We start from the raw sequence: 19,981 nt of genomic DNA, 5'->3' as shown, positions 1-19,981 counted from the left end.
CCCACTCACGCTGTTCTCACCCGGATATTCATACTATCCACATCCCCTCGCATATCCACCCGAGCCATCACCTGCTCACTCAGCTCCTGAAACTGATCCCACTGTGTCTCAGCCGGCCCATGGGGCAGCGCACAATTGGCCCAGCGTCGTTCGGGTTAGGGGAGGGTTTGGCCGCTCTAGTGACTTCTGTGGCGTGGCGGGCCGGGCCGGGCACATGCACGCTGAGACGGTCGCCAGGTGTACGGTGTTTCCTTGGACACATTGGTGTGGCTGACTTCTGGGTGAAGCGGGCATTGTGTCAAGAAGCAGTGCGGCTTGGTTGGGTTGTGTTTCGGAGGACTCAGAGGTCTCGACCTTCGCCTCTCCTGAGTCCGTACGGGAGTTGCAGCGACGAGACAAGACTGTAACTACCAATTGGATACCACGAAATTGCAGAGATTTTTTTTACAAAAATATCTATGTATACCATATTGCCGCCCACCTGCCCCATAATCCCCGGTCTAGATGCTCCTACCCATCTCGCCCTTGAACCTGTATCTCCCTTGACCACCCTCACTGCCTCTGCATATGACACCCTTCTCTCCACTCTCACTTGTTGCACCTACACTGCCTGCTTCATTGCCTCACATCCACTATGAACACCACCACAGCTGCAGCACTTTGTTTGTACACCATCCCCACACTTCCCATACTTATGCTCCCCTCCACACCTGGCACACCTCTTTTTCTCTTTACAGACTGTTGCCACACGCCCAAACTTCTGGCATTTATAACATCTTAAAGGCTTTGGTACATAAGTCCTTACATAATAACTCATATATCCTATGGTTACTTTATTTGGCAGTACCCGGTCCTTGAAGTGTAACAGAATAGACAGTAACCGAATCTACCCTAACTCCACCACTTGTTGCTTGCAATCTTTGAACACACTAGAACGCCTCCTCTCAAATTGTACCTCTTTAGTGCTAACACTCACTCCTGTTATCACCCCTTTAATCCACCGCTTTCCTGTTTGATCAGTCCAGCTGCTAGACACCACTTTACACTTCCCTATTTGCGTCACTCTGAGAGCGTGTTCCATCTGCGCCATGTCCTTACAGAATACCAACAAGGTCCCATCTCTTAACACTTTAGCATTGACAACTTTCCCAATCAACTATTTTATCACAGCCGTCAACCTTATCGGATTCATCGCCCCAACTCCTCCTTCCTCCCTAAACTTCAGAACCACTTTATGGTCTTCACCTCCATGCTCCCCTCGCGACTTATCTTGCCCTTCCTCGGCACTTTCTACCTCCGATCTGCCGCTAGCGTTGGAAACTATGTCGCTATCCTCAAACTTCCTTTTCTGCCTCCATAGACCTTACGCTCCCCTTCAAACCCCTCCCCCCTTTCTATCCCGATTTATTTGTCTTACTCCCTCCTTCATTCGTATCACTATGCTTCACTTTCGTATCCATCAGTGTCTCCTACCATCTCTGGCCCAATCTCAGCACAGCCGTGCAGGGTAATTTTTTTTTATTTTTTATCAAAGATTGATCGCTAGCCTCAAGCTCAGACTCGAAGCCTGCTCAAATCCTCCGGCATTTGGAGCAACACCTGTGATGTTGTGGCGCATGTCTATGCGCTTTTCATATTAACACAAACCCTAGAATAGAAGGGTATGTAAAATTTGACATAATGGAGCGTTTATTGTGTTCGTAGCAAACAGCTGGACGTTCAAATATGCTGTGCGGCTAGCTAGCACTTTTATGAAAATGGTATCTTGAATATGATAAGCCAATATAGAAAACTGTATCAAATAAAAAAACACTGGTTTATCGTGGATTTGAGATAAATTGGATTTTTGCTTCTTCTAAAAACGTAGGGACGAGGTGGCCGAGTGGTTAAGGCGATGGACTGCTAATCCATTGTGCTCTGCACGCGTGGGTTCGAATCCCATCCTCGTCGGCAATTATTTTCCTATCTCACGAACAGTACTTGAATGAACTCTATTTGCCAAATAATCCTTATCAGTGTGTGTAGAAATGAAGACGATCTTGGTCAAAACCACCAGTGCCTTTGCCTCCTATGAAACTGTTCTAACGTTACATTAAAACGTATGTTGCGAATAAGTAAAGCCACGCTGTTCACTTAACTAAATTGTGATAGATGTATATGAGTGATCGATTATTTACACAGTATCAAGAGCATGTTCATGTTCCTGTGTACAGTTCCATCACCTACCCTTATTTGTATGGGTACTGTATGAACCTCGTTAACGCACCCTTCTAACAGGTACTGGTAGTGTATAGTTTACTTGCGCCGGGAGATGGCATGCCATAGCTCTCTGTTCATGACAGCTGGTAGGTCCTCTGTTCTAAGACCAGTGTATCAGCAGATGTTGTCCAGGTTTGTTTCATGTGGTCTTTCAGGTATTGGCCCATGAACGGGTCCCCACAGTAGAACGAGACTGCTGGCGGCTTGCTAAAGACGCTTGAAACAGTGACCACCAGCAAAGTGATTGTATAATATGTATATCTAAATATTATGCATAGACAGGCAAAAAGCAGCAGACATCAGAAACCATGTTTACATTTATTTATTTTTATTCAAACATTCACAAAAAAACTAATTTTCTCCACACAACTACATGGTGATAGATAATGTAGTCTAGGGCTGTGTGCTTCAGATACTTTGGGGGCACTTAAGACTATACCAATACATTAGCTGTCAGAGACTGGGCATGTCTGAAATGGCACCCTCAGCAAAAGTAGTGCGCTATATAGGGAACAGGCTGCCGTTTGGGAGGCTGATTTTACATTATCCAGATACTCTGGGCAGTGTTTTTTTCTTCAAATACACATAGAAATGCGAGTTATAGATCTGTCATTATCATTGAACGCAAGTCTAAGAAGCAGTAATTTCTATGCTCCCTGATCTTAAGTTTCATTTTTTGTGTCATTTAATGTAGGTTTTGTACACCAGCTTCCAACAGCTGGAAATACAATATTTTGGTTATGGAAAAATATATTTCACAGCGGTTTAGATGGTACAATGACTTTCTACACTACACTTGCTTGTTTTGTCACAAACTGAAATTAGGAGAACTACTCGAATTTTAGCAATGAGGAAATGGCGGAGCGTTTTCTTCACAGTGCACCTTCAAGAATGATTGAAATGATACAGTGCGTTGTTATGAATAGTGTTTTCCCAATCAGATTGTCATTCCTTTTGCAAGCATTATTTTACAGCATGCCAGAGACAAACCTCTCAAAAACAGAGCCTCCAACAACAGGATCATAATATACATTGAAATATGACTGACAATAGAGTATAAATAAACTTCAAATCAATATATGGTCATCAAGAAGGCATGTCTTTTACAACCATCATCCCATAAGATTTTGATGAAACACTGTCTCGAGTAAAAGGCGAAAGGCTTGTAAGTCAACCAGAGTGTAAGTGAAATGTTGGTTTAAGTTTTGTTGAACTATAGGTGAAAAGGGATCACTTTGATCTGAATTGAATGTTCTGGATAATCTGGCCCTTGTGACATTGGTTTATTATATAATTTATTTCATACAAGACACACGTCAAACTCTGCCTTTGAAGTGCCTTCCAGGATCTGTGCTGACTCAATGCTCGATGGCATTCCGCACAATTTCCTATCGTACTAAAGTCTCTACACACAAAGCTACGAAACTAGAACGCCGGCGCCGCCTTTAGACCCGCCCCCATTGGAGGTAGCTGCCGATTTTCCCTGTCCTTCCTCTCCTTCTCCCACCAATCGGATATTATATTTTTCCCGATACTCCGTGAGCTCCCGGCCTTTTGTCTGCATCTGTGTGTTGAGGGACTCTACAATCTTTGATATCTGTAAGGAAAAGAGAGGGGACAGCAGAATGATTATCATGAAGCATCATCAGCAGTGATTTAGTTTTACAAGATAGTATTGCAACAACCTATAGCCTTGGTAATTATGTTAAAAGGGAAGACGCACCATAATTAACGTTGATCGCGTGCAGTTGATTATGTGCAGGGTGTCGACGAACGGTAGTGATTTAACATGTAGAATTGTCAGGAAATTAAAATAAAGTAATGGCCAGCATTTTTGTCGGAGGCGATAGGACGGCCACCTACTGTTTTTAAGTACACTCAGCCGACAGTTGCTCTAGTGCTTTTTCTTTATTAAAAACACTTCCAAGCGAGTTTGCCCTCTTGGGAACATTATGCGACTGTATGTGTGTGGCTGGAGTACTTTGGAACCAGAAGGTTAGAGGTTTTCTTTCCCAGTCAGACTATGCTCATGGCCACCACATCATGTACATATTGACAGTTGATATATTAATGGTATCTTCTCATCAAGCAATCTTATTTTAGACAGCCCTTTTTACAACAGCAGTCATTACAAAGTGCTTTACAGCAACCCCGGATTATACCCCAAAGAGCAAGGAAACAAAAGCTTACCTGTTCTTTATTGCTTCCCAGAGCTGGTAAGACTTCCTTAACCGTCCTCTCCACGAGCACCCCACCAACCAGTCGGAAGCACTTCCTGGTTGGATCCACGTCTTTTAGGGTCTCGATGACTAGGCTGAGAAAAAAAGAGGGAAGTTGTGAGAGGAATGTAATAAGGGTGAATATAAAAAAAATATACTGCTCAAAAAAATTAAAGGGAACACTTAAACAACACAATGTAACTCCAAGTCAATCACACTTCTGTGAAATCAAACTGTCCACTTAGGAAGCAACACTGATTGACAAATTTCACATGCTGTTGTGCAAATGGAATAGACAACAGGTGGAAATTATAGGCAATAAGCAAGACATCTCAGTTCCTATGCTTCCTGGCTGATGTTTTGGTCACTTTTGAATGCTGGCGGTGCTTTCACTCTAGTGGTAGCATGAGACGGAGTCTACAACCCACACAAGTGGCTCAGGTAGTGCAGCTCATCCAGGATGGCACATCAATGCGAGCTATGGCAAGAAGGTTTGCTGTGTCTGTCAGCGTAGTGTCCAGAGCATGGAGGCGCTACCAGGAGACAGGCCAGTACATCAGGAGATGTGGAGGAGGCCGTAGGAGGGCAACAACCCAGCAGCAGGACCGCTACCTACGCCTTTGTGCAAGGAGGAGCAGGAGAAGCACTGCCAGAGCCCTGCAAAATGACCTCCAGCAGGCCACAAATGTGCATGTGTCTGCTCAAACGGTCAGAAACAGACTCCATGAGGGTGGTATGAGGGCCCGACGTCCACAGGTGGGGGGTTGTGCTTACAGCCCAACACCGTGCAGGACGTTTGGCATTTGCCAGAGAACACCAAGATTGGCAAATTCGGCACTGGCGCCCTGTGCTCTTCACAGATGAAAGCAGGTTCACACTGAGCACATGTGACAGACGTGACAGAGTCTGGAGACGCCGTGGAGAACGTTCTGCTGCCTGCAACATCCTCCAGCATGACCGGTTTGGCGGTGGGTCAGTCATGGTGTGGGGTGGCATTTCTTTGGGGGGCCGCACAGCCCTCCATGTGCTCGCCAGAGGTAGCCTGACTGCCATTAGGTACCGATATGAGATCCTCAGACCCCTTGTGAGACCATATGCTGGTGCAGTTGGCCCTGGGTTCCTCCTAATGCAAGACAATGTTAGACCTCATGTGGCTGGAGTGTGTCAGCAGTTCCTGCAAGAGGAAGGCATTGATGCTATGGACTGGCCCGCCCGTTCCCCAGACCTGAATCCAATTGAGCACATCTGGGACATCATGTCTCGCTCCATCCACCAACGCTACGCTACGTTGCACCACAGAATGTCCAGGAGTAGGCGGATGCTTTAGTCTAGGTCTGGGAGGAGATCCCTCAGGAGACCATCCGCCACCTCATCAGGAGCATGCCCAGGCGTAGTAGGGAGGTCATACAGGCACGTGGAGGCCACACACACTACTGAGCCTCATTTTGACTTGTTTTAAGGACATTACATCAAAGTTGGATCAGCCTGTAGTGTGGTTTTCCACTTTAATTTTGAGTGTGACTCCAAATCCAGACCTCCATGGGTTGATAAATTGGATTTCCATTGATTATTTTTGTGTGATTTTGTTGTCAGCACATTCAACTATGTAAAGAAAAAAGTATTTAATAAGATTATTTCTTTCATTCAGATCTAGGATGTGTTGTTTAAGTGTTCCCTTTATTTTTTTGAGCATTGTATATAAAAGTTAAGACATGAGGCGCCTCCCTTCGGACCTTTTCCTCCAATGCATTTTGAGAGGGGGGCAAGGAGAGAGGAAATGAGGAATCCAGGGAAGACTTGATTCACCCCCCCCCAGTGTCCAAATCTCTCATCTCTAACACCTTACAGAGCGATCAAAGATTATTCCTCTCTGTGGCCAAGTCCATAGTTAAGTCCACAGAAGTGAACAGTGAGTGAAATAGGAACGGTAACTAGTACTGTAGTTACCTGTGCTCGTTGATCTCCATCTCCAGCTCTGCAGCCTTGGAGGCCATGCTGCGCTGTTCTGAGCGCATCCTCTGGAATGCAGCCACAACCTTTTGAACACACCAAATACATCACATTAAAACATTCTCTCATTATAATATATGCCCTTTAGCAAATCCTTTTATACAAAGTGACTGAAAAATCTAGTGACCTGCGGGAAGGTCTGCGTGGGCAACAACTTTAGTCAGTGTCAAAGCTCTCTTACAGTAGTGCATGCATACATACATATTCGTATCCGGGTCCCTAGTGGGAGTCGAACCCATGATCTTAGCGTTGCAAGCGCCATGCTCTACCAACTCAGGGCAGCCACAATACACACAGATTTCTGAACTTACATTAGATTGAACAAAGTTGCAAAAAGCCTCGTTATATAGGCCTACCTAGAAAAGGAAATATTATTAGAGCATTTATTGATTAGCTACAAGTAAATACAATAGTCGTTTATTTGTGATTTGTCCAACTGGCTGTATTACTAATGCGGTTCTGTATGCCACTGGTTGGCAAGGGAGAGCGACGCTAATAGCACGAACGGTGACAGGCAGACATAGTTTCTCATCTGCTCGACAGCACAACCAATCCCTTCCTTGCAATTCGCCTGAGTATCTTACGTTAATGAATACTGATAGAAACCTAGTCAGGCTAACAGATTGCAGTTAACTAAAATGATTATAAACTCAATGAGGTATAGTGAATACGACTGATACCAGACTTGGCCTCTAAATCATAAAATAACAGTTTTGAGGAACACACTAGTAAAGGAGACGATAGGAGCGAGCTAGATAGCTAGCTTGCTAACGTTAGCTAGCCAGATGCGTGACTGGCAAGTCCGGGTTTGTATCTCAAAGTCCGCAACTATTAAACAGCATTTGCTAACAACACATGAATATCCTTTCAATTAAGGATTTAAAGGAGAGTGGGGATACCTGCTCGGCCGACGGCCCTGATTGTTTCCCCCCGATAATGTTGCTGGGTTTGCTAACCGTGCTGCTACTGTTCGCTGCCATCTTGGAAGGGTGTCGCTAGTGGTGGGGGCTGAGGGCCCAAGGCTTACCATCTTGAGCTGTCTCATGTGATTGCCTGTTAGGAAAACCGTAATCAAAACAACACATGAAGAATGTTCTACTAGCTTGTCACGTTGTCATGCAATTTGGCGCCGCAAACACAACGCATGCAGTAGGTAGTTACATTGTTGATGTTTTGATACTTTACTGACTGGATTTTGCATTAACTTGAAATTAAAATAGAGTCCAAAGTACAGCACGAGCAAAGAAGAGGCTTATCTGGTGTTGCTCAGTCGGATATGTTTTGACACTTGCGTCAAGCCAATGTTCGTGCTCAGGTGCAGTTTAAGAAGAACTCAGGTCAAACATTTACTGGACTGTGATTCGTCTTGGGGCTCGAGCTGCATTGGGGTGCATCAAAGGTAACGACACCAGTCAACCCTTTAACTGACAGCTGAAAGTTGTTTACAATGCATGCGTCTGTTACCATAGCCCGTTTTTTGGGGGGAATAGGGGTGAATTGGTTATTCTAAAATGAAAACTTAATGCCTTTAATTATTTTTCTGTCAAGGTCTACTAGTGTCACTGACTTGGTCAATTAGTAATGTTCAGCTATTATAACTAGCCACATATTTTTGACCTCTTACACTAACCCTTTAGATGCTTGACTTTTTTTAAACTAGGAAAGTCAGTTAAGAACAAACTCTTATTTACAATGTTGGCCTAGGAACAGTGGGTTAACTACCTTGTTCCGGGGCAGAATGACAGATTTTTACCTTGTCAGCTCTGGGATTTGATCTAATAACCTTTCGGTTACTGGCCCAATGCTCTAACCACTAGGCTACCTGCCGCCCCAACTTAATCTAAACTCAAGTGTCTTTCTTTCCAGGATGTCATCATCATCGCCTCATCCAGTGGCAGCGGTGTGCCAGGTGACCGCAACCCCTGACAAGGAGGCCAACTTCACTGCCTGCAAGCGATTGGTGCAGGCGGCAAAAGAGGGTGGAGCCAGCATGGTTTTCCTACCTGAGGGGTTTGACTACATCGGCTCTAGTCGAGAGGAGACCCTGAATCTGTCTGAGAGGCTAACAGGAGACATTATCTCACGCTACACACTGCTCGCCAAGTGAGTACTACTAGCTACTGAGTGTGGTTGTCTATTCTATTCATTTCTATTACATCCTAGTCTAATAATAATTCTTGAATGGGGGACTTCATCTCATCTTGTTCTGTTATTGATTAGTGTTTTTGCAGTTAATCCACGTCTGTCCTTTCTTAGGAAGCTGAGCGTGTGGCTCTCTCTTGGAGGGTTTCATGAGAGAGGGCATGACTGGGAGACGGACAGGCGAATCTACAACAGTCACATCATCATAAATGAAAAGGGTATGAACACACACACACACACACACACACACACACACACACACACACACACACACACACACCTCTGAAGTGCTGACACTTTCACTTAACCCTACAGGTGATATAGTGTCCGTATACAGGAAGTCCCATTTGTTTGATGTGGAGCTGCCAGGAAGAGGTGTGTCCTTAAAAGAGAGTGCCTTCACCATACCTGGATCCAGCCTCATTCCTCCAGTCCAAACTCCCATTGGCAAGGTCATTCTATGATTCCACCAACCCTGCTCTCATTGAATTGTTATTGCAACTGATCTCCATCTTTGTACACCAGATTCTTAGATCTACCACCCCAGTATTCTGTCACTGTATTGTGTTCCAGGTGGGACTGGGTATCTGTTATGACCTGAGGTTCCCTGAGCTGTCTTTGGCTTTGATGCGACAGGGGGCGGAGATTCTGACCTACCCGTCAGCGTTCACTGTGGCCACAGGAGCTGCCCATTGGGAGGTGGGATAGATTTTTGCAGAAACACACATCTTCCTCTGTCTTGTACTATAATTTCTACTAGCTACTATTTCTAGCACTGCTATTTCTATGTTTTAATACAAGTTATAACAGTGTTGTTCGAACATGGTCCTGGGGACCCACAGGGTATGCAGGCTTTTGTTCCAGTCCAATACTTACACAGCTGATTCAAATCATAAACTTCATTAGTTGATTCAGGTGCCTTAGTACTGGGCTAGAACCCCTGTGGATCCTACTCTTCAGGACCAGTATTGAAGAATGTGGACCAATATAAAACACGCTGCTCTTCTAACCGCAGGTGTTGCTTCGCGCCAGGGCCATTGAGACCCAGTGCTTTGTCCTTGCCGCAGCCCAAGTGGGCAGTCACCATGAGAAGCGTTCGTCGTACGGCCACGCCCTGGCTGTGGACCCCTGGGGGGTGGTGATGGGGGACTGTGGAGGAGAGAACACAGGCATGGCTCTGCTGGAGATTGACTTGGAGAAGCTCAGGGACACACAGAGAAACATGCCTGTGCAGCAACATCGCAGAGACACTAGCTTCTACTACAGTTTGGGTGGAAAGGACTGACAATCAAAGTGTGTGTCCTAATTCTCCACACTTTTTCTTGAAGTGTGCACTTGTCCTCTCCCCCACATAGATTTAACAGCATAGGATTGGCGTAAGCATGTGGCTATTACACCAATCCTATCATTTTTAATCCATGTGGGTACAAGCAAATTTCAGGGAAAAGGGTGGAGAATTGAGACATAAGCATGTTCCTATCAGAAAAAAAACACTGGAAGAGCAGATTTACCATGTTAATGATGTCAACGTTGGCATGCTGTATACAACCAGTAGATGGTGATATTGGTATGAGGCTTTTACACTTTTTTTTTACCACAAATTTATTATCGATGCTGTAATCAAGAAGTTCCCAATCTTTTAAAGATGTGATCGACTTTCTGGCTTTTTGACCTTTCAAATAAAATAAACTAGATTTTCTAGCCACAATCCAATGTTAGCCATGACCAGAAGATATTTCTCTCTTACCAAATGCATGGGGGTTTTCAATGAAGCACTGTATGTGTGTGTGTTATGATGGATTAAATGAGGACACGGATGAAAGAATCTGTTTAATAATACATTTATTATATAGGTCAAAAATCCTTTGTTGCAAGAAATATGTCATATGATCTTGTTTGACTTCAAATCTAAAACATTGCACTCTGACTATTCCCAATCCAATGTCATAGTTTTGGCTTTTAATGTATATTGTTTTATTGTACTTGATGAAACATTTTAATAATAATGTCAAATCCAGCCTCTTTGCTTCTTCTCTCGCTCCTTACGACGGCGGGCGATCAAGAAACCGGATGTTAACGTCACTGGTACAGGATTTTCCCCCCACTAGACAAAACAGCCACAAAGTCGTTAATATCATGAAAACAAAAAATAACTGTTGGTCTTAATTTAACGTTAGGGTTAGTCATAAGGTTAGCAGTGTGGTTACGGGTAGGTTTTAAAAAAATCTAATCGAAATTGTAGAAATAGGCGGGGTTTATTACTTTATGCATGTGTTAACTAATGACGACCCACAGGAACGGGACAAAAAAACATGGGGAGAATGTCAAATATATTTTAGTAAAAACTCTCCGTTTCTACTCAAGAAAAGGATGATTCGGTATGACCGGGGTGGAATAGGGATTGCAAAGGTAAAGTATGTCGCTGGTGCACGCCGCGGTGTGACGAGGTTATATTTTACACACTATCGTAACTACCGTTGGGAATGTTAACTGAATACAGGTTGCTCATCTCTCCATGCATTATGCTTTAAATAATTTTCACCATAATGATGTTGCACATATTCAGCATATGATGCATTTATAGACAAGTTTGACAGGTCCGTTATGCATATAATAAGAAATCGCTTTGTGAAATTCACCATGCCAAATGGTGGAGTTGCATCAAAATCGATCAGGCCCCCCCTTAACCAACTGATGTTATGAAGGAGCGCTCGAGACCCTGCCAGTCGTAGCTTGTTTGTTAGCAAAATTCTAGTTGGCTTTTATATCATGCTACGAGACAGTTATTCGCAGATAAATCGTACTTATTTGTGGTTCTAACTAGCTGGCTGCATCTTTCATGTGACATTTAGGATGATGTCATTGTAAGTTAAAACATTTGTTGTATCATTCAGAAACACTGCTGACCTAGCTTTAAAAAACGTCATAGCACCCCCATGGCATGATACACCAGAAAAGCGCGTGATGACGGATACTGTAGTTGCAGTTGAACTTGGTATTTTCATGCTTATTTAGCGGCATGGTAGCTTACACAGTAAAACAGAGATACATATAGTTTGTATTGCATGCAGATGTTATGGCATAAATCTATATGGAGGTATTGCATAGTGATATACATTTTTCCTTCCTTACTTTTCACCCATGCATTGTCCTATGTATCACGTGATTATTACCAAACCATGACTATATGAATGGAATGTGTCACCTGTGTTTTACACAAGCTGGATGCAGTCTATCACAGTGCCATCTGTTTTGTCACCAAAGCCCCATATACTACCCACCACTGCGACCTGTACGCTCTCGTTGGCTGGCCTTCGCTTCATAAGCGTCGCCAAACACATTGGCTCCAGGTCATCTACAAGACCCTGCTAGGTAAAGTCCCCCCTTATCTCCGCTCACTGGTCACCATAGCAGCACCCACCTGTAGCACGCGCTCCAGCAGGTATATCTCTCTGGTCACCCCTAAAGCCAACTCCTCCTTTGGTCGTCTCTCCTTCCAGTTCTCTGCTGCCAATGACTGGAACGAACTACAAAAATCTCTGAAACTGGAAACACTTATCTCCCTCACTAGCTTTAAGCACCAGCTATCAGAGCAGCTCCCAGATCACTGCACCTGTACATAGCCCATCTATAATGTAGCCCAAACTACTACCTCTTCCCCTACTGTATTTATTTATTTTATTTATTATTTTGCTCCTTTGCACCATATTATTTATATTTTAACTTTGAACTTTCTTCAAATTATAATTCTACCATTCCAGTGTTTTACTTGCTATAATTTATTTACTTTGCCACCATGGCCTTTTTTTGCCTTTACCTCCCTTATCTCACATCATTTGCTCACATTGTATATAGTCTTATTTTTGTCTACTGTATCATTGATTGTATGTTGTTTTACTCCATGTGTAACTCTGTGTTTTTGTATGTTGTCGAACTGCTTTGCTTTATCTTGGCCAGGTCGCAATTGTAAATGAGAATTTGTTCTCAACTTGCCTACCTGGTTAAATAAAAATAAAATAAAAAACATACTGCAAAATATGATGCTAGGGTGAGTATGGGGCATAGATTGGCCTCTGCATGTGAGCAACAGGAAAGAACCTCAGGCTTCACCCACAATTTCTTTGGGTGAACATTTTCTTTTTTAGGGTAAGTCGATGTCTTTTTCTAGTTTATGCTGATATTGATTGCCCCATGCAGCTACAGGTAACTGCCAAAACAAAGGAAACACCAACATAAAGTGTCCTAATGGGGAATTGTCCACCACGAGCCAGAACAGATTCAATGCACCTTGGCATAGATTCGACAAGTGTCTGGAACTCTGGTGTCGCATCCCTCCAATATTCTCCCACAAGAAATTCCATCGTTTGGTGTTTTATTGGGGGTGGAAAACGCTGTCTGAGGCCATGCTTCAGAATCTCCCGTAAGTGTTCAGTTGGTGACTGAGACGGCCATGGCATATGGCTTACATCGTTTTCATGCTCAACAAACCATTCCGTGACCACTCGTGCCCTGTGGATGAGGGGATTGTCATCCTATGGGGGCATAGCCATTGTAGGCAAAATAATGGCCTGCTCATAATTTTTATACATGACCCTTAGCATGATGGGATGTAATTGCTTAATAAGCTCAGGAACCACACTTGTCATTTCAGTGCTGCATGATTAAGGTAGCCTATTGGAGCTCTTGACCAGAGCATCGGTTGGAGTCCATTGTGCTTGAAGTGGACTGAAATAGGTGCCTGCTGGTACTCTTTATATTATTTAAGTGCAGGGTGGCATTCATAGTATTTAAGAGACAATATTTATGTCCAAATTTGGTGTTCCATCTATGACAGTGCTGACATATAGAAGAATCATCAATTTTTTGCTCTCACTTCTACAATGTCACAACACAAGTTCCTGCCCTGTTGCTTATAGATGGTGTGGCATATTTCTGAAGGCCTAGCCTACCTCTTTTTTATTTTTGTTGAATCAGCTCTCGAAGTAAGCACTTCCTATTTTTCTTGAGATGTACCAGGTCTTCCTTTGAAACTTTCTGCTTGGGGATTGGGGATAGGTGGCGCTGTCTGAGGGTGCTACACCATTATGGTCTGATTCCTAGAATATGCAGCATAATGCAAGCTTATAGCGCTTGACTTTTATTTAAGGTTTCTCACAACTTGCAATTGAACAGTTTTGCATTATAAGGCTATAACCTTGATTATTACAGTTGGTAGAGGTGCTATTAGTAGGGGAGGTATAGTAGTAAAAAAAAAGAGAAGTTATTGCTTTTATTTTGTTTGGAGGTGCGTCAAATCAACCTGTAGTGTTGGCAGTGGGGACTATGCCTTACAGGAGATGTGATCATATCACCGAGGGACAGGCAAAATGCTGAGTCATATCCCAGCAACAGTCTCCCCTGGCAACACTTAGCTCCTTGACTACTGACAGAAGAGGACCGCTTTCTCTCCTACTCTATAAGTTTTAGGAGATGACAATAATGCTGTTGCCATTCAAACACATATGTTCTACACACCTCACTCCTCTCACACATTCTAAAATGTCAGAGTGAAAATTGATAAGGAACAAGCATCCATTGTAGCAGGGTTGGGGGCAATTCCGTTTTAGATTCCAGTCAATTCAGGAAGAACACTGGAATTCCAATTATCTTCAAAGCTTTTCAATAAATATTTTTTTATTGGAATTTGGTTTACTTTCTGAATTTACTGGAATTAAAATGGAATTGACCCCATCACTGCATTTTAGTAGCTGTTTTATAAAGTCATCATCCTGTCAACTTTAACCTAATGCTGTATTTGTTCTGATACGAGATCAAAAGCTTAGCCTTAGTGTGCAGTAAGCAACTTCATGGACCTGACATCTGATGGATTGAAGTCTATAAAGATACTTAGCCAATTTATGATTGATCAATTCATACCCGTTTGGTTTGTCATGTCAGGCTGGTTCTGAGACTCCCCTGGGAGTGTTAATTTCACTATTGGGCTGTTGTAAACTAAAAACTTTCCCTCTGTTGATAATGAAGCCTGAAGGTTGTTTAATTTACCAAAAATGTTCACGACTTTACCTTAACCTTGTGAAAAGGTAGAGAGGAACAAACATGCGCCTCTCCAGACTGGGTAGGAACAGACAGTTCCATGTGAAAATGGAACAAGATTTAAATTACTAACATATGTCATACGGTAACAGTCAAAATTCTGGGGGTTTTCTTTGTTTTTACAATTTTCTACATTGTAGAATAGACATCAAAACTATGAAATAACATATGGAATCTTGTAGTAACCAAAAAATGTGTTAAACAAATCAAAATATATTTTAGGTTCTTCAAAGTAGCAACCCTTTGCCTTGATGACAGCTTTGCACACTCTTGACATTCTCTCAACCAGCTTCTAAAAACAAACATAATTTAATTTCATGCTTTGATTTGATACAGCTCAAATTGATTTCTTCATTCAAGGTGAGAGGGAGTTGTTAGCCTAGTGGTCCAGACTGTTGGTGTATTGGCATGACAACAAAATAAAATAGTAGGTTACTGTATATAAAGTTTTGGGACCAGGCTAGTGAAATGTAGGCTCTCTGGTGTGTTTCTTCCTCCATAGACACCTATGAGAAAATGTTGATGTGACAAGATGTTGTCTGTCTCACAACGTGGTGTTCACAGAGCCATGTCTGCAATGATTCTACTTGAATGAAACATAAGCTCTAGTGACATCAGTTAAAGTATCATTTCATTTTGCTTTCATTGTTGAATGTTGATGAGTGCAAATGATCTGGATTAGGCCTAGGAGGATTTCTGACTCTTTCTTCCTGTCATAATGAGCTTGTGACTTGCATCCGTATATGTTCAAGTTATTATTACTCATTGTGTATTTATTACTTTAAAAAAAAACGTTTCTAATATTGCTCTATTTTCTTTCTCTCTGCATTGTTGGGAAGGGCCTGTAATTAAGCATTTCACTGTTAGTCTACACATGGTGTTTACAAAGCATGTGACATAAAATTGGATTAGATTTTAATTTCGGTTTAAAGAGAGAGGATACTATATATATATATATATATATATATATATAATCTCCAAAGAAGAGTCAGTGATATCACTGCCAGCCTAAAATAAGTTATTAGAACAATGAATTTAGTAGAGGATTAGGCCTATAGTCAGTTACTCTACCCAGACTTTATCCCTCAGGTTCTCTGGCTGTTACTTGGTGACTCGTCTACAGATGAAATCAATTGTTGCCTGCCTTTTGATTTCATATGGTTCACTTTTGGATTCATTTAGTTCATTGCACTGGGTCTGGTTGGGATGATGATACACTACATAGTTCTATTAAATTTAAACATATCGTTAGCTCAACCTGCTTCCATTTCAACTCATAGGCCTTGCGTGTTTTACCACATGGAAAAAGATCATGTCTTGCTAGATAAGACCAGAAACCATTGTTAGAAGAATCATTAACCTGCGTATTCACAGTCAAATAGGCTAGCTAGTGGAAAAAGGTCACATCTTGCTGCATTAGACCAGAAACCATTCTTTAGAAGAATCGACTTATTCAGTCAGATAGGATAGCTACTATCTTTGATGATCTAGCTCAGATGTTGGTGTATTACCCCTTCCTCTCTGGTTCTCTACTAACTCATCACATACGCTGTTGCTACTGTTTATTAACTGTCACTTTATTCCTAGTTATATGTACATATTTACCTAGTACCCCTGCACCTCGACTCTGTACTGGTTCCACGTGTATATAGGCAAGTTATCGTTAGTCATTGTGTACTTATTATTACTTATGTTTTACTTTTCTATTATTTCTCTGCATTGTTGGGAAGGGCCCGTAAGTAAGCATTTCACTGTTAGTCTACACCTGTTGTTTACGAAGCATGTGACGAATACATTTTGATTTTATTTCTGATCTGGAAGGTGTTGTTTTCCCCTGCCAACACTAGGGGGCACAATAGTGAAGTTACTGTGCTCTAGGATGGTTGTTCTAAGCCAGCTTCACATAACTGTACAGTGGACAGGATGTATCCACTCCTGTTCATAATCCCCAATCTAAAAATAGGACTACACACTCCTGGCTGGTTCTTCCCACACAGAAATGGTTTGTTCGCGTTAATGCGTTTCCTCAAAACGGATGCAGCAAAAATGCCCCACATAACTGATGGACTGGAGAGGTATAAATATTTCAAATAGGAATCGATATCTGCGTGTGCACCATATGAACAAACACAAAACGACGGAGTTCAATTTCAGATTCAGACAGAGAGGTGTCGTGTACAACGTGCAGGGCATACAGACTCATCACTCCTATCTAGCACACTCTCCGACAAACAGACGGATGGAGGTAACGAGATGCATGGGCTTGAGGATGTTCACCACCAGGGCCCTCCATCATCAGTCCTCCATACTGACAGTAGAGAGAGACAGCAGATGGGTTTACTGCTACTGCTGTTCTTCCTCATCCATCTTCCTCTTTAGTGAAGTGTCTGGGTCTGACAGTTCACACTCATGTCTCCTAAAGACCTCCGCCCCTTCCTCCTTCCGTCACCAACTAGAAACAACCCTGCACTGAGGTTGGTACCAGGTTCCAAGTCAGACCTAATCTGAAACAGAAACCTTTACCAGACTCGGCCCTCTGGTTCCAACTTCCTAATCAGCCAGCCCGTGGACTTCCGTGTGTGTGTGTGTGTGTTACTACAGGAGCCACTACACAGGAACAGCTACAATGGCATTGCCACAGTGCCCTACCCTGTGATATGAGTTTGTGTGTGTTCCCTCCACCCAGGGCACTGCGTGTGTAGCGCGTAGCTAAATGGAGTCGGAGCAGCTCTTCAACAGGAACGGCTACTACAGGAACGGCTACAACAGTATCACCAGCGCCAGCAGCGACGAGGAGCTGCTGGATGGCACAGGGGTTGTCATGGACTTCCACACCTCCGAGGATGACAACCTTCTGGATGGAGACACCACCTCACCAGGTAGGCCCAATGCTAATCGCTGCTACGCCATCAGACCCCCATAACCGCCCATGGCGCTGGGTTGCTGTTCCCAACGGAGAGATGGTCTGGCTGGGCTGATTTGTTCAGATAAAGAGGGTCTGTTCCAGGCCGGAAGCTGTGGGTCCATCCATGGATGGATGTTGTCAGCTGTGTTGTTGTGACTGTACTTCGTATACTGGCGGCTTGCCAAATCTGCACTGATGATCCCACTCAATGCTGCCTTGCTCGTTGGGTCGCTCACTACCCTGGCTGTGATGTGACATATTGCCCTGCCCCTGCTTGCTGCTGTGCCATTGATTTACCCCCCCCCTTGTTTCAGTTCCCAACATACAACCATCTCCATCCATCCATGCCACCCGATCCCAAACCATCCTCCATCAGATGTCTCCTGCCTGCTGTCTCATCTCCATACCAGCGATTAGTGGTTGCAAACTTACCCGCCATCTTGTTTTTGTTTTATGCTTACAGCCTAGCCCATATTAGCCTGGTCCCAGATCAACAAACGTGTTTTTGCATGACAACGGCCATAGGACTGGGCTAATATAGTACAAAGAAACAGATCTGGAACCAGACTGTCCATTCCTGTGATCCTGTTTTATTTTGATACTTTCCCAGCTATCGCCATCCATGCGGTACCTCATTAACTACTCTCTTCATTGTGCTTCACTTCCTGTTTACTTTGGTCGTGACTTGTGGCGTTACATTTTGCAGTGTTTATGGTTGTGCTGCTTTTATAGGTTTTCCTGCTTGTTTCCTGTAGCTGCCTGCTGGCCTGATGCTTGATTTGCTGAGTCATGTCTTGTTACCGTAGTTACACTGGCTTCCTGCTACTGCTCTAGGTTTGGGTTCTAGTAGCTGATCAAAAGAGAAACAACTCCCTCATATCTGATATGATGTTTTAATATGACAAGTCCCAGAGAAACAACTCCCTCCTATCTGATATGTTCAATATGACAAATCAGAGAAGCGACTCCCTCAACTCCCTTAATATGACAAGTCACAGTTGGCTGCAGTGACAGCGCAAGCTTCCCTAATTACTATTCACAATCTGAAGGTCTTTTTAAATGAAATTGAATAGAAAGCTAAGCTACCTCATGAACTTATTTCAGGGTTTTTGTGTGACAATTTTAAGTGCGTCTGAACTGAATATGTGAGTCTGAAAGAAGGATTATAAATGGATTGCCGGTATTAAGCCTCTTCTGGGTAGGACCCTTCATCTCAATTTCTGCCTAAAATGACATACCCAAATCTAACTGCCTGTAGCTCAGGACCTGAAGCAAGGATATGCATATTCTTGATACCATTTGAAAGGAAACACTTTGAAGTTTGAGGACATGTGAAATTAATGTAGGCGAATATAACACAATAGATTAAACAAACAAAAATGTTTTCTATTTAGATTTTTGTTGCATCATCTTTGAAAAGCAAAAGAAAGGCCATACATTGAAATAGGAAGCTGTCAAGGTTAGGGAGTAATCGATTAGAAAACGTTACCAGCAAAAATGTTGTAATCAGATTACAGCGTGGTTAAATGTGGAAGACACATTTCAGTTGAAGGCATTCAGTTGTACAACTGACGAGGTATTAGAGGTCGACCGATTATGATTTTTTTCAACGCCGATACCGATTTTATTGGAGGACCAAAAAAAGCCAATACCAATTCAATCGGCCAATTTATTATTATTTTACATATATTTGTAATAATGACCATTACAACAATACTGAATGAACACTTACTTTATCCGAATATAATACGTAACTAAAATCAATTTAGTCTCAAATAAATAAATAATGAAACATGTTCAATTTGGTTTAAATAATGCAAAAACACAGTGTTGGAGAAGAAAGTAATATGCAATATGTGCCATGTAAAAAAAACTAACGTTTAAGTTCCTTGCTCAGAACATGAGAACATATGAAAGCTGGTGATTCCTTTTAACATGAGTCTTCAATATTCCCAGTTAAGAAGTTTTAGGTTGTAGTTATTATAGGTATTATGATGCGGCGACTATTTCTCTCTGTACCATTTGTATTTCATATACCTTTGACTATTGGATGTTCTTATAGGCACTATAGTATTGCCAGCCTAATCTCGGGAGTTGATAGGCTTGAAGTCATAAACAGCGCTGTGCCTCAAGCATTGCTAAGAGCTGCTGGCAAACGCAGTAAAGTGCTGTTTGAATGAATGCTTACGAGCCTGCTGCTGCCTACCACCGCTCAGTCAGAATGCCCTATCAAATCATAGACTTAATTATAATAAGCACACAGAAATACGAGCCTTAGGTCATTAATATGGTCAAATCCAGAAATGAGCATTTTGAAAACAAAATGTTTATTCTTTCAGTGAAATACGGAACC

The 19,981-nt window shown here is 42.7% G+C and overlaps 3 protein-coding genes and 1 non-coding gene across 9 annotated transcripts in view; 3 read left to right on the top strand and 1 right to left on the bottom strand.

Annotated features, from left to right (window-relative positions):
- The first annotated feature begins 1,868 nt into the window (after positions 1-1,868).
- Positions 1,869-1,950, top strand: trnas-gcu (transfer RNA serine (anticodon GCU)). Its single transcript has one exon. It is a non-coding gene; the product is annotated as a tRNA-Ser (tRNA).
- Positions 1,951-2,565: 615 nt separating this feature from the next.
- On the bottom strand, positions 2,566-7,521 carry pfdn2 (prefoldin subunit 2). Of its 2 annotated transcripts, XM_014156282.3 has the most exons (5): positions 7,388-7,521; positions 6,800-6,844; positions 6,426-6,514; positions 4,450-4,573; positions 2,566-3,856 (listed from the first exon to the last, which is right to left on the bottom strand). In XM_014156282.3, exons 1-5 carry the CDS (start codon positions 7,466-7,468, stop codon positions 3,677-3,679), a joined length of 519 nt encoding a protein of 172 aa, XP_014011757.1. In that variant the 5' UTR covers positions 7,469-7,521; the 3' UTR covers positions 2,566-3,676. The 2 variants fall into 2 exon arrangements, with proteins under 2 accessions (XP_014011757.1, XP_014011759.1); XM_014156284.3 differs by lacking the exon at positions 6,800-6,844.
- Positions 7,522-7,604: 83 nt separating this feature from the next.
- Positions 7,605-10,648, top strand: nit1 (nitrilase 1). Its single transcript, XM_014156279.3, has 6 exons — positions 7,605-7,887; positions 8,355-8,591; positions 8,745-8,848; positions 8,946-9,082; positions 9,204-9,329; positions 9,646-10,648. Exons 1-6 carry the CDS (start codon positions 7,790-7,792, stop codon positions 9,913-9,915), a joined length of 972 nt encoding a protein of 323 aa, XP_014011754.1. The 5' UTR covers positions 7,605-7,789; the 3' UTR covers positions 9,916-10,648.
- Positions 10,649-10,861: 213 nt separating this feature from the next.
- The window catches only part of LOC106577864 (H(+)/Cl(-) exchange transporter 3), a 53,239-nt gene continuing 44,119 nt past the window's right edge, over positions 10,862-19,981 (top strand). For 3 of the 5 annotated variants that reach the window (XM_014156274.3, XM_014156271.3, XM_082965199.1), the window contains exons 1-2: positions 10,862-11,039; positions 17,410-17,602. In XM_014156274.3, coding sequence (XP_014011749.1) covers positions 17,437-17,602 — 166 coding nt within the window. In that variant the 5' untranslated portion in view covers positions 10,862-11,039; positions 17,410-17,436. Of the gene's footprint in view, positions 11,040-17,124; positions 17,603-19,981 lie in introns of those variants that run through there. The other 2 variants (XM_014156276.3, XM_045701432.2) reach the window with 2 other exon arrangements.

Source organism: Salmo salar, chromosome 18 (assembly GCF_965601325.2).
Source record: "Salmo salar chromosome 18, fSalSal1, whole genome shotgun sequence".
NCBI classification, from domain to species: Eukaryota; Metazoa; Chordata; class Actinopteri; order Salmoniformes; family Salmonidae; genus Salmo; species Salmo salar.
This window is presented reverse-complemented; position numbering and strand designations above follow the sequence as displayed.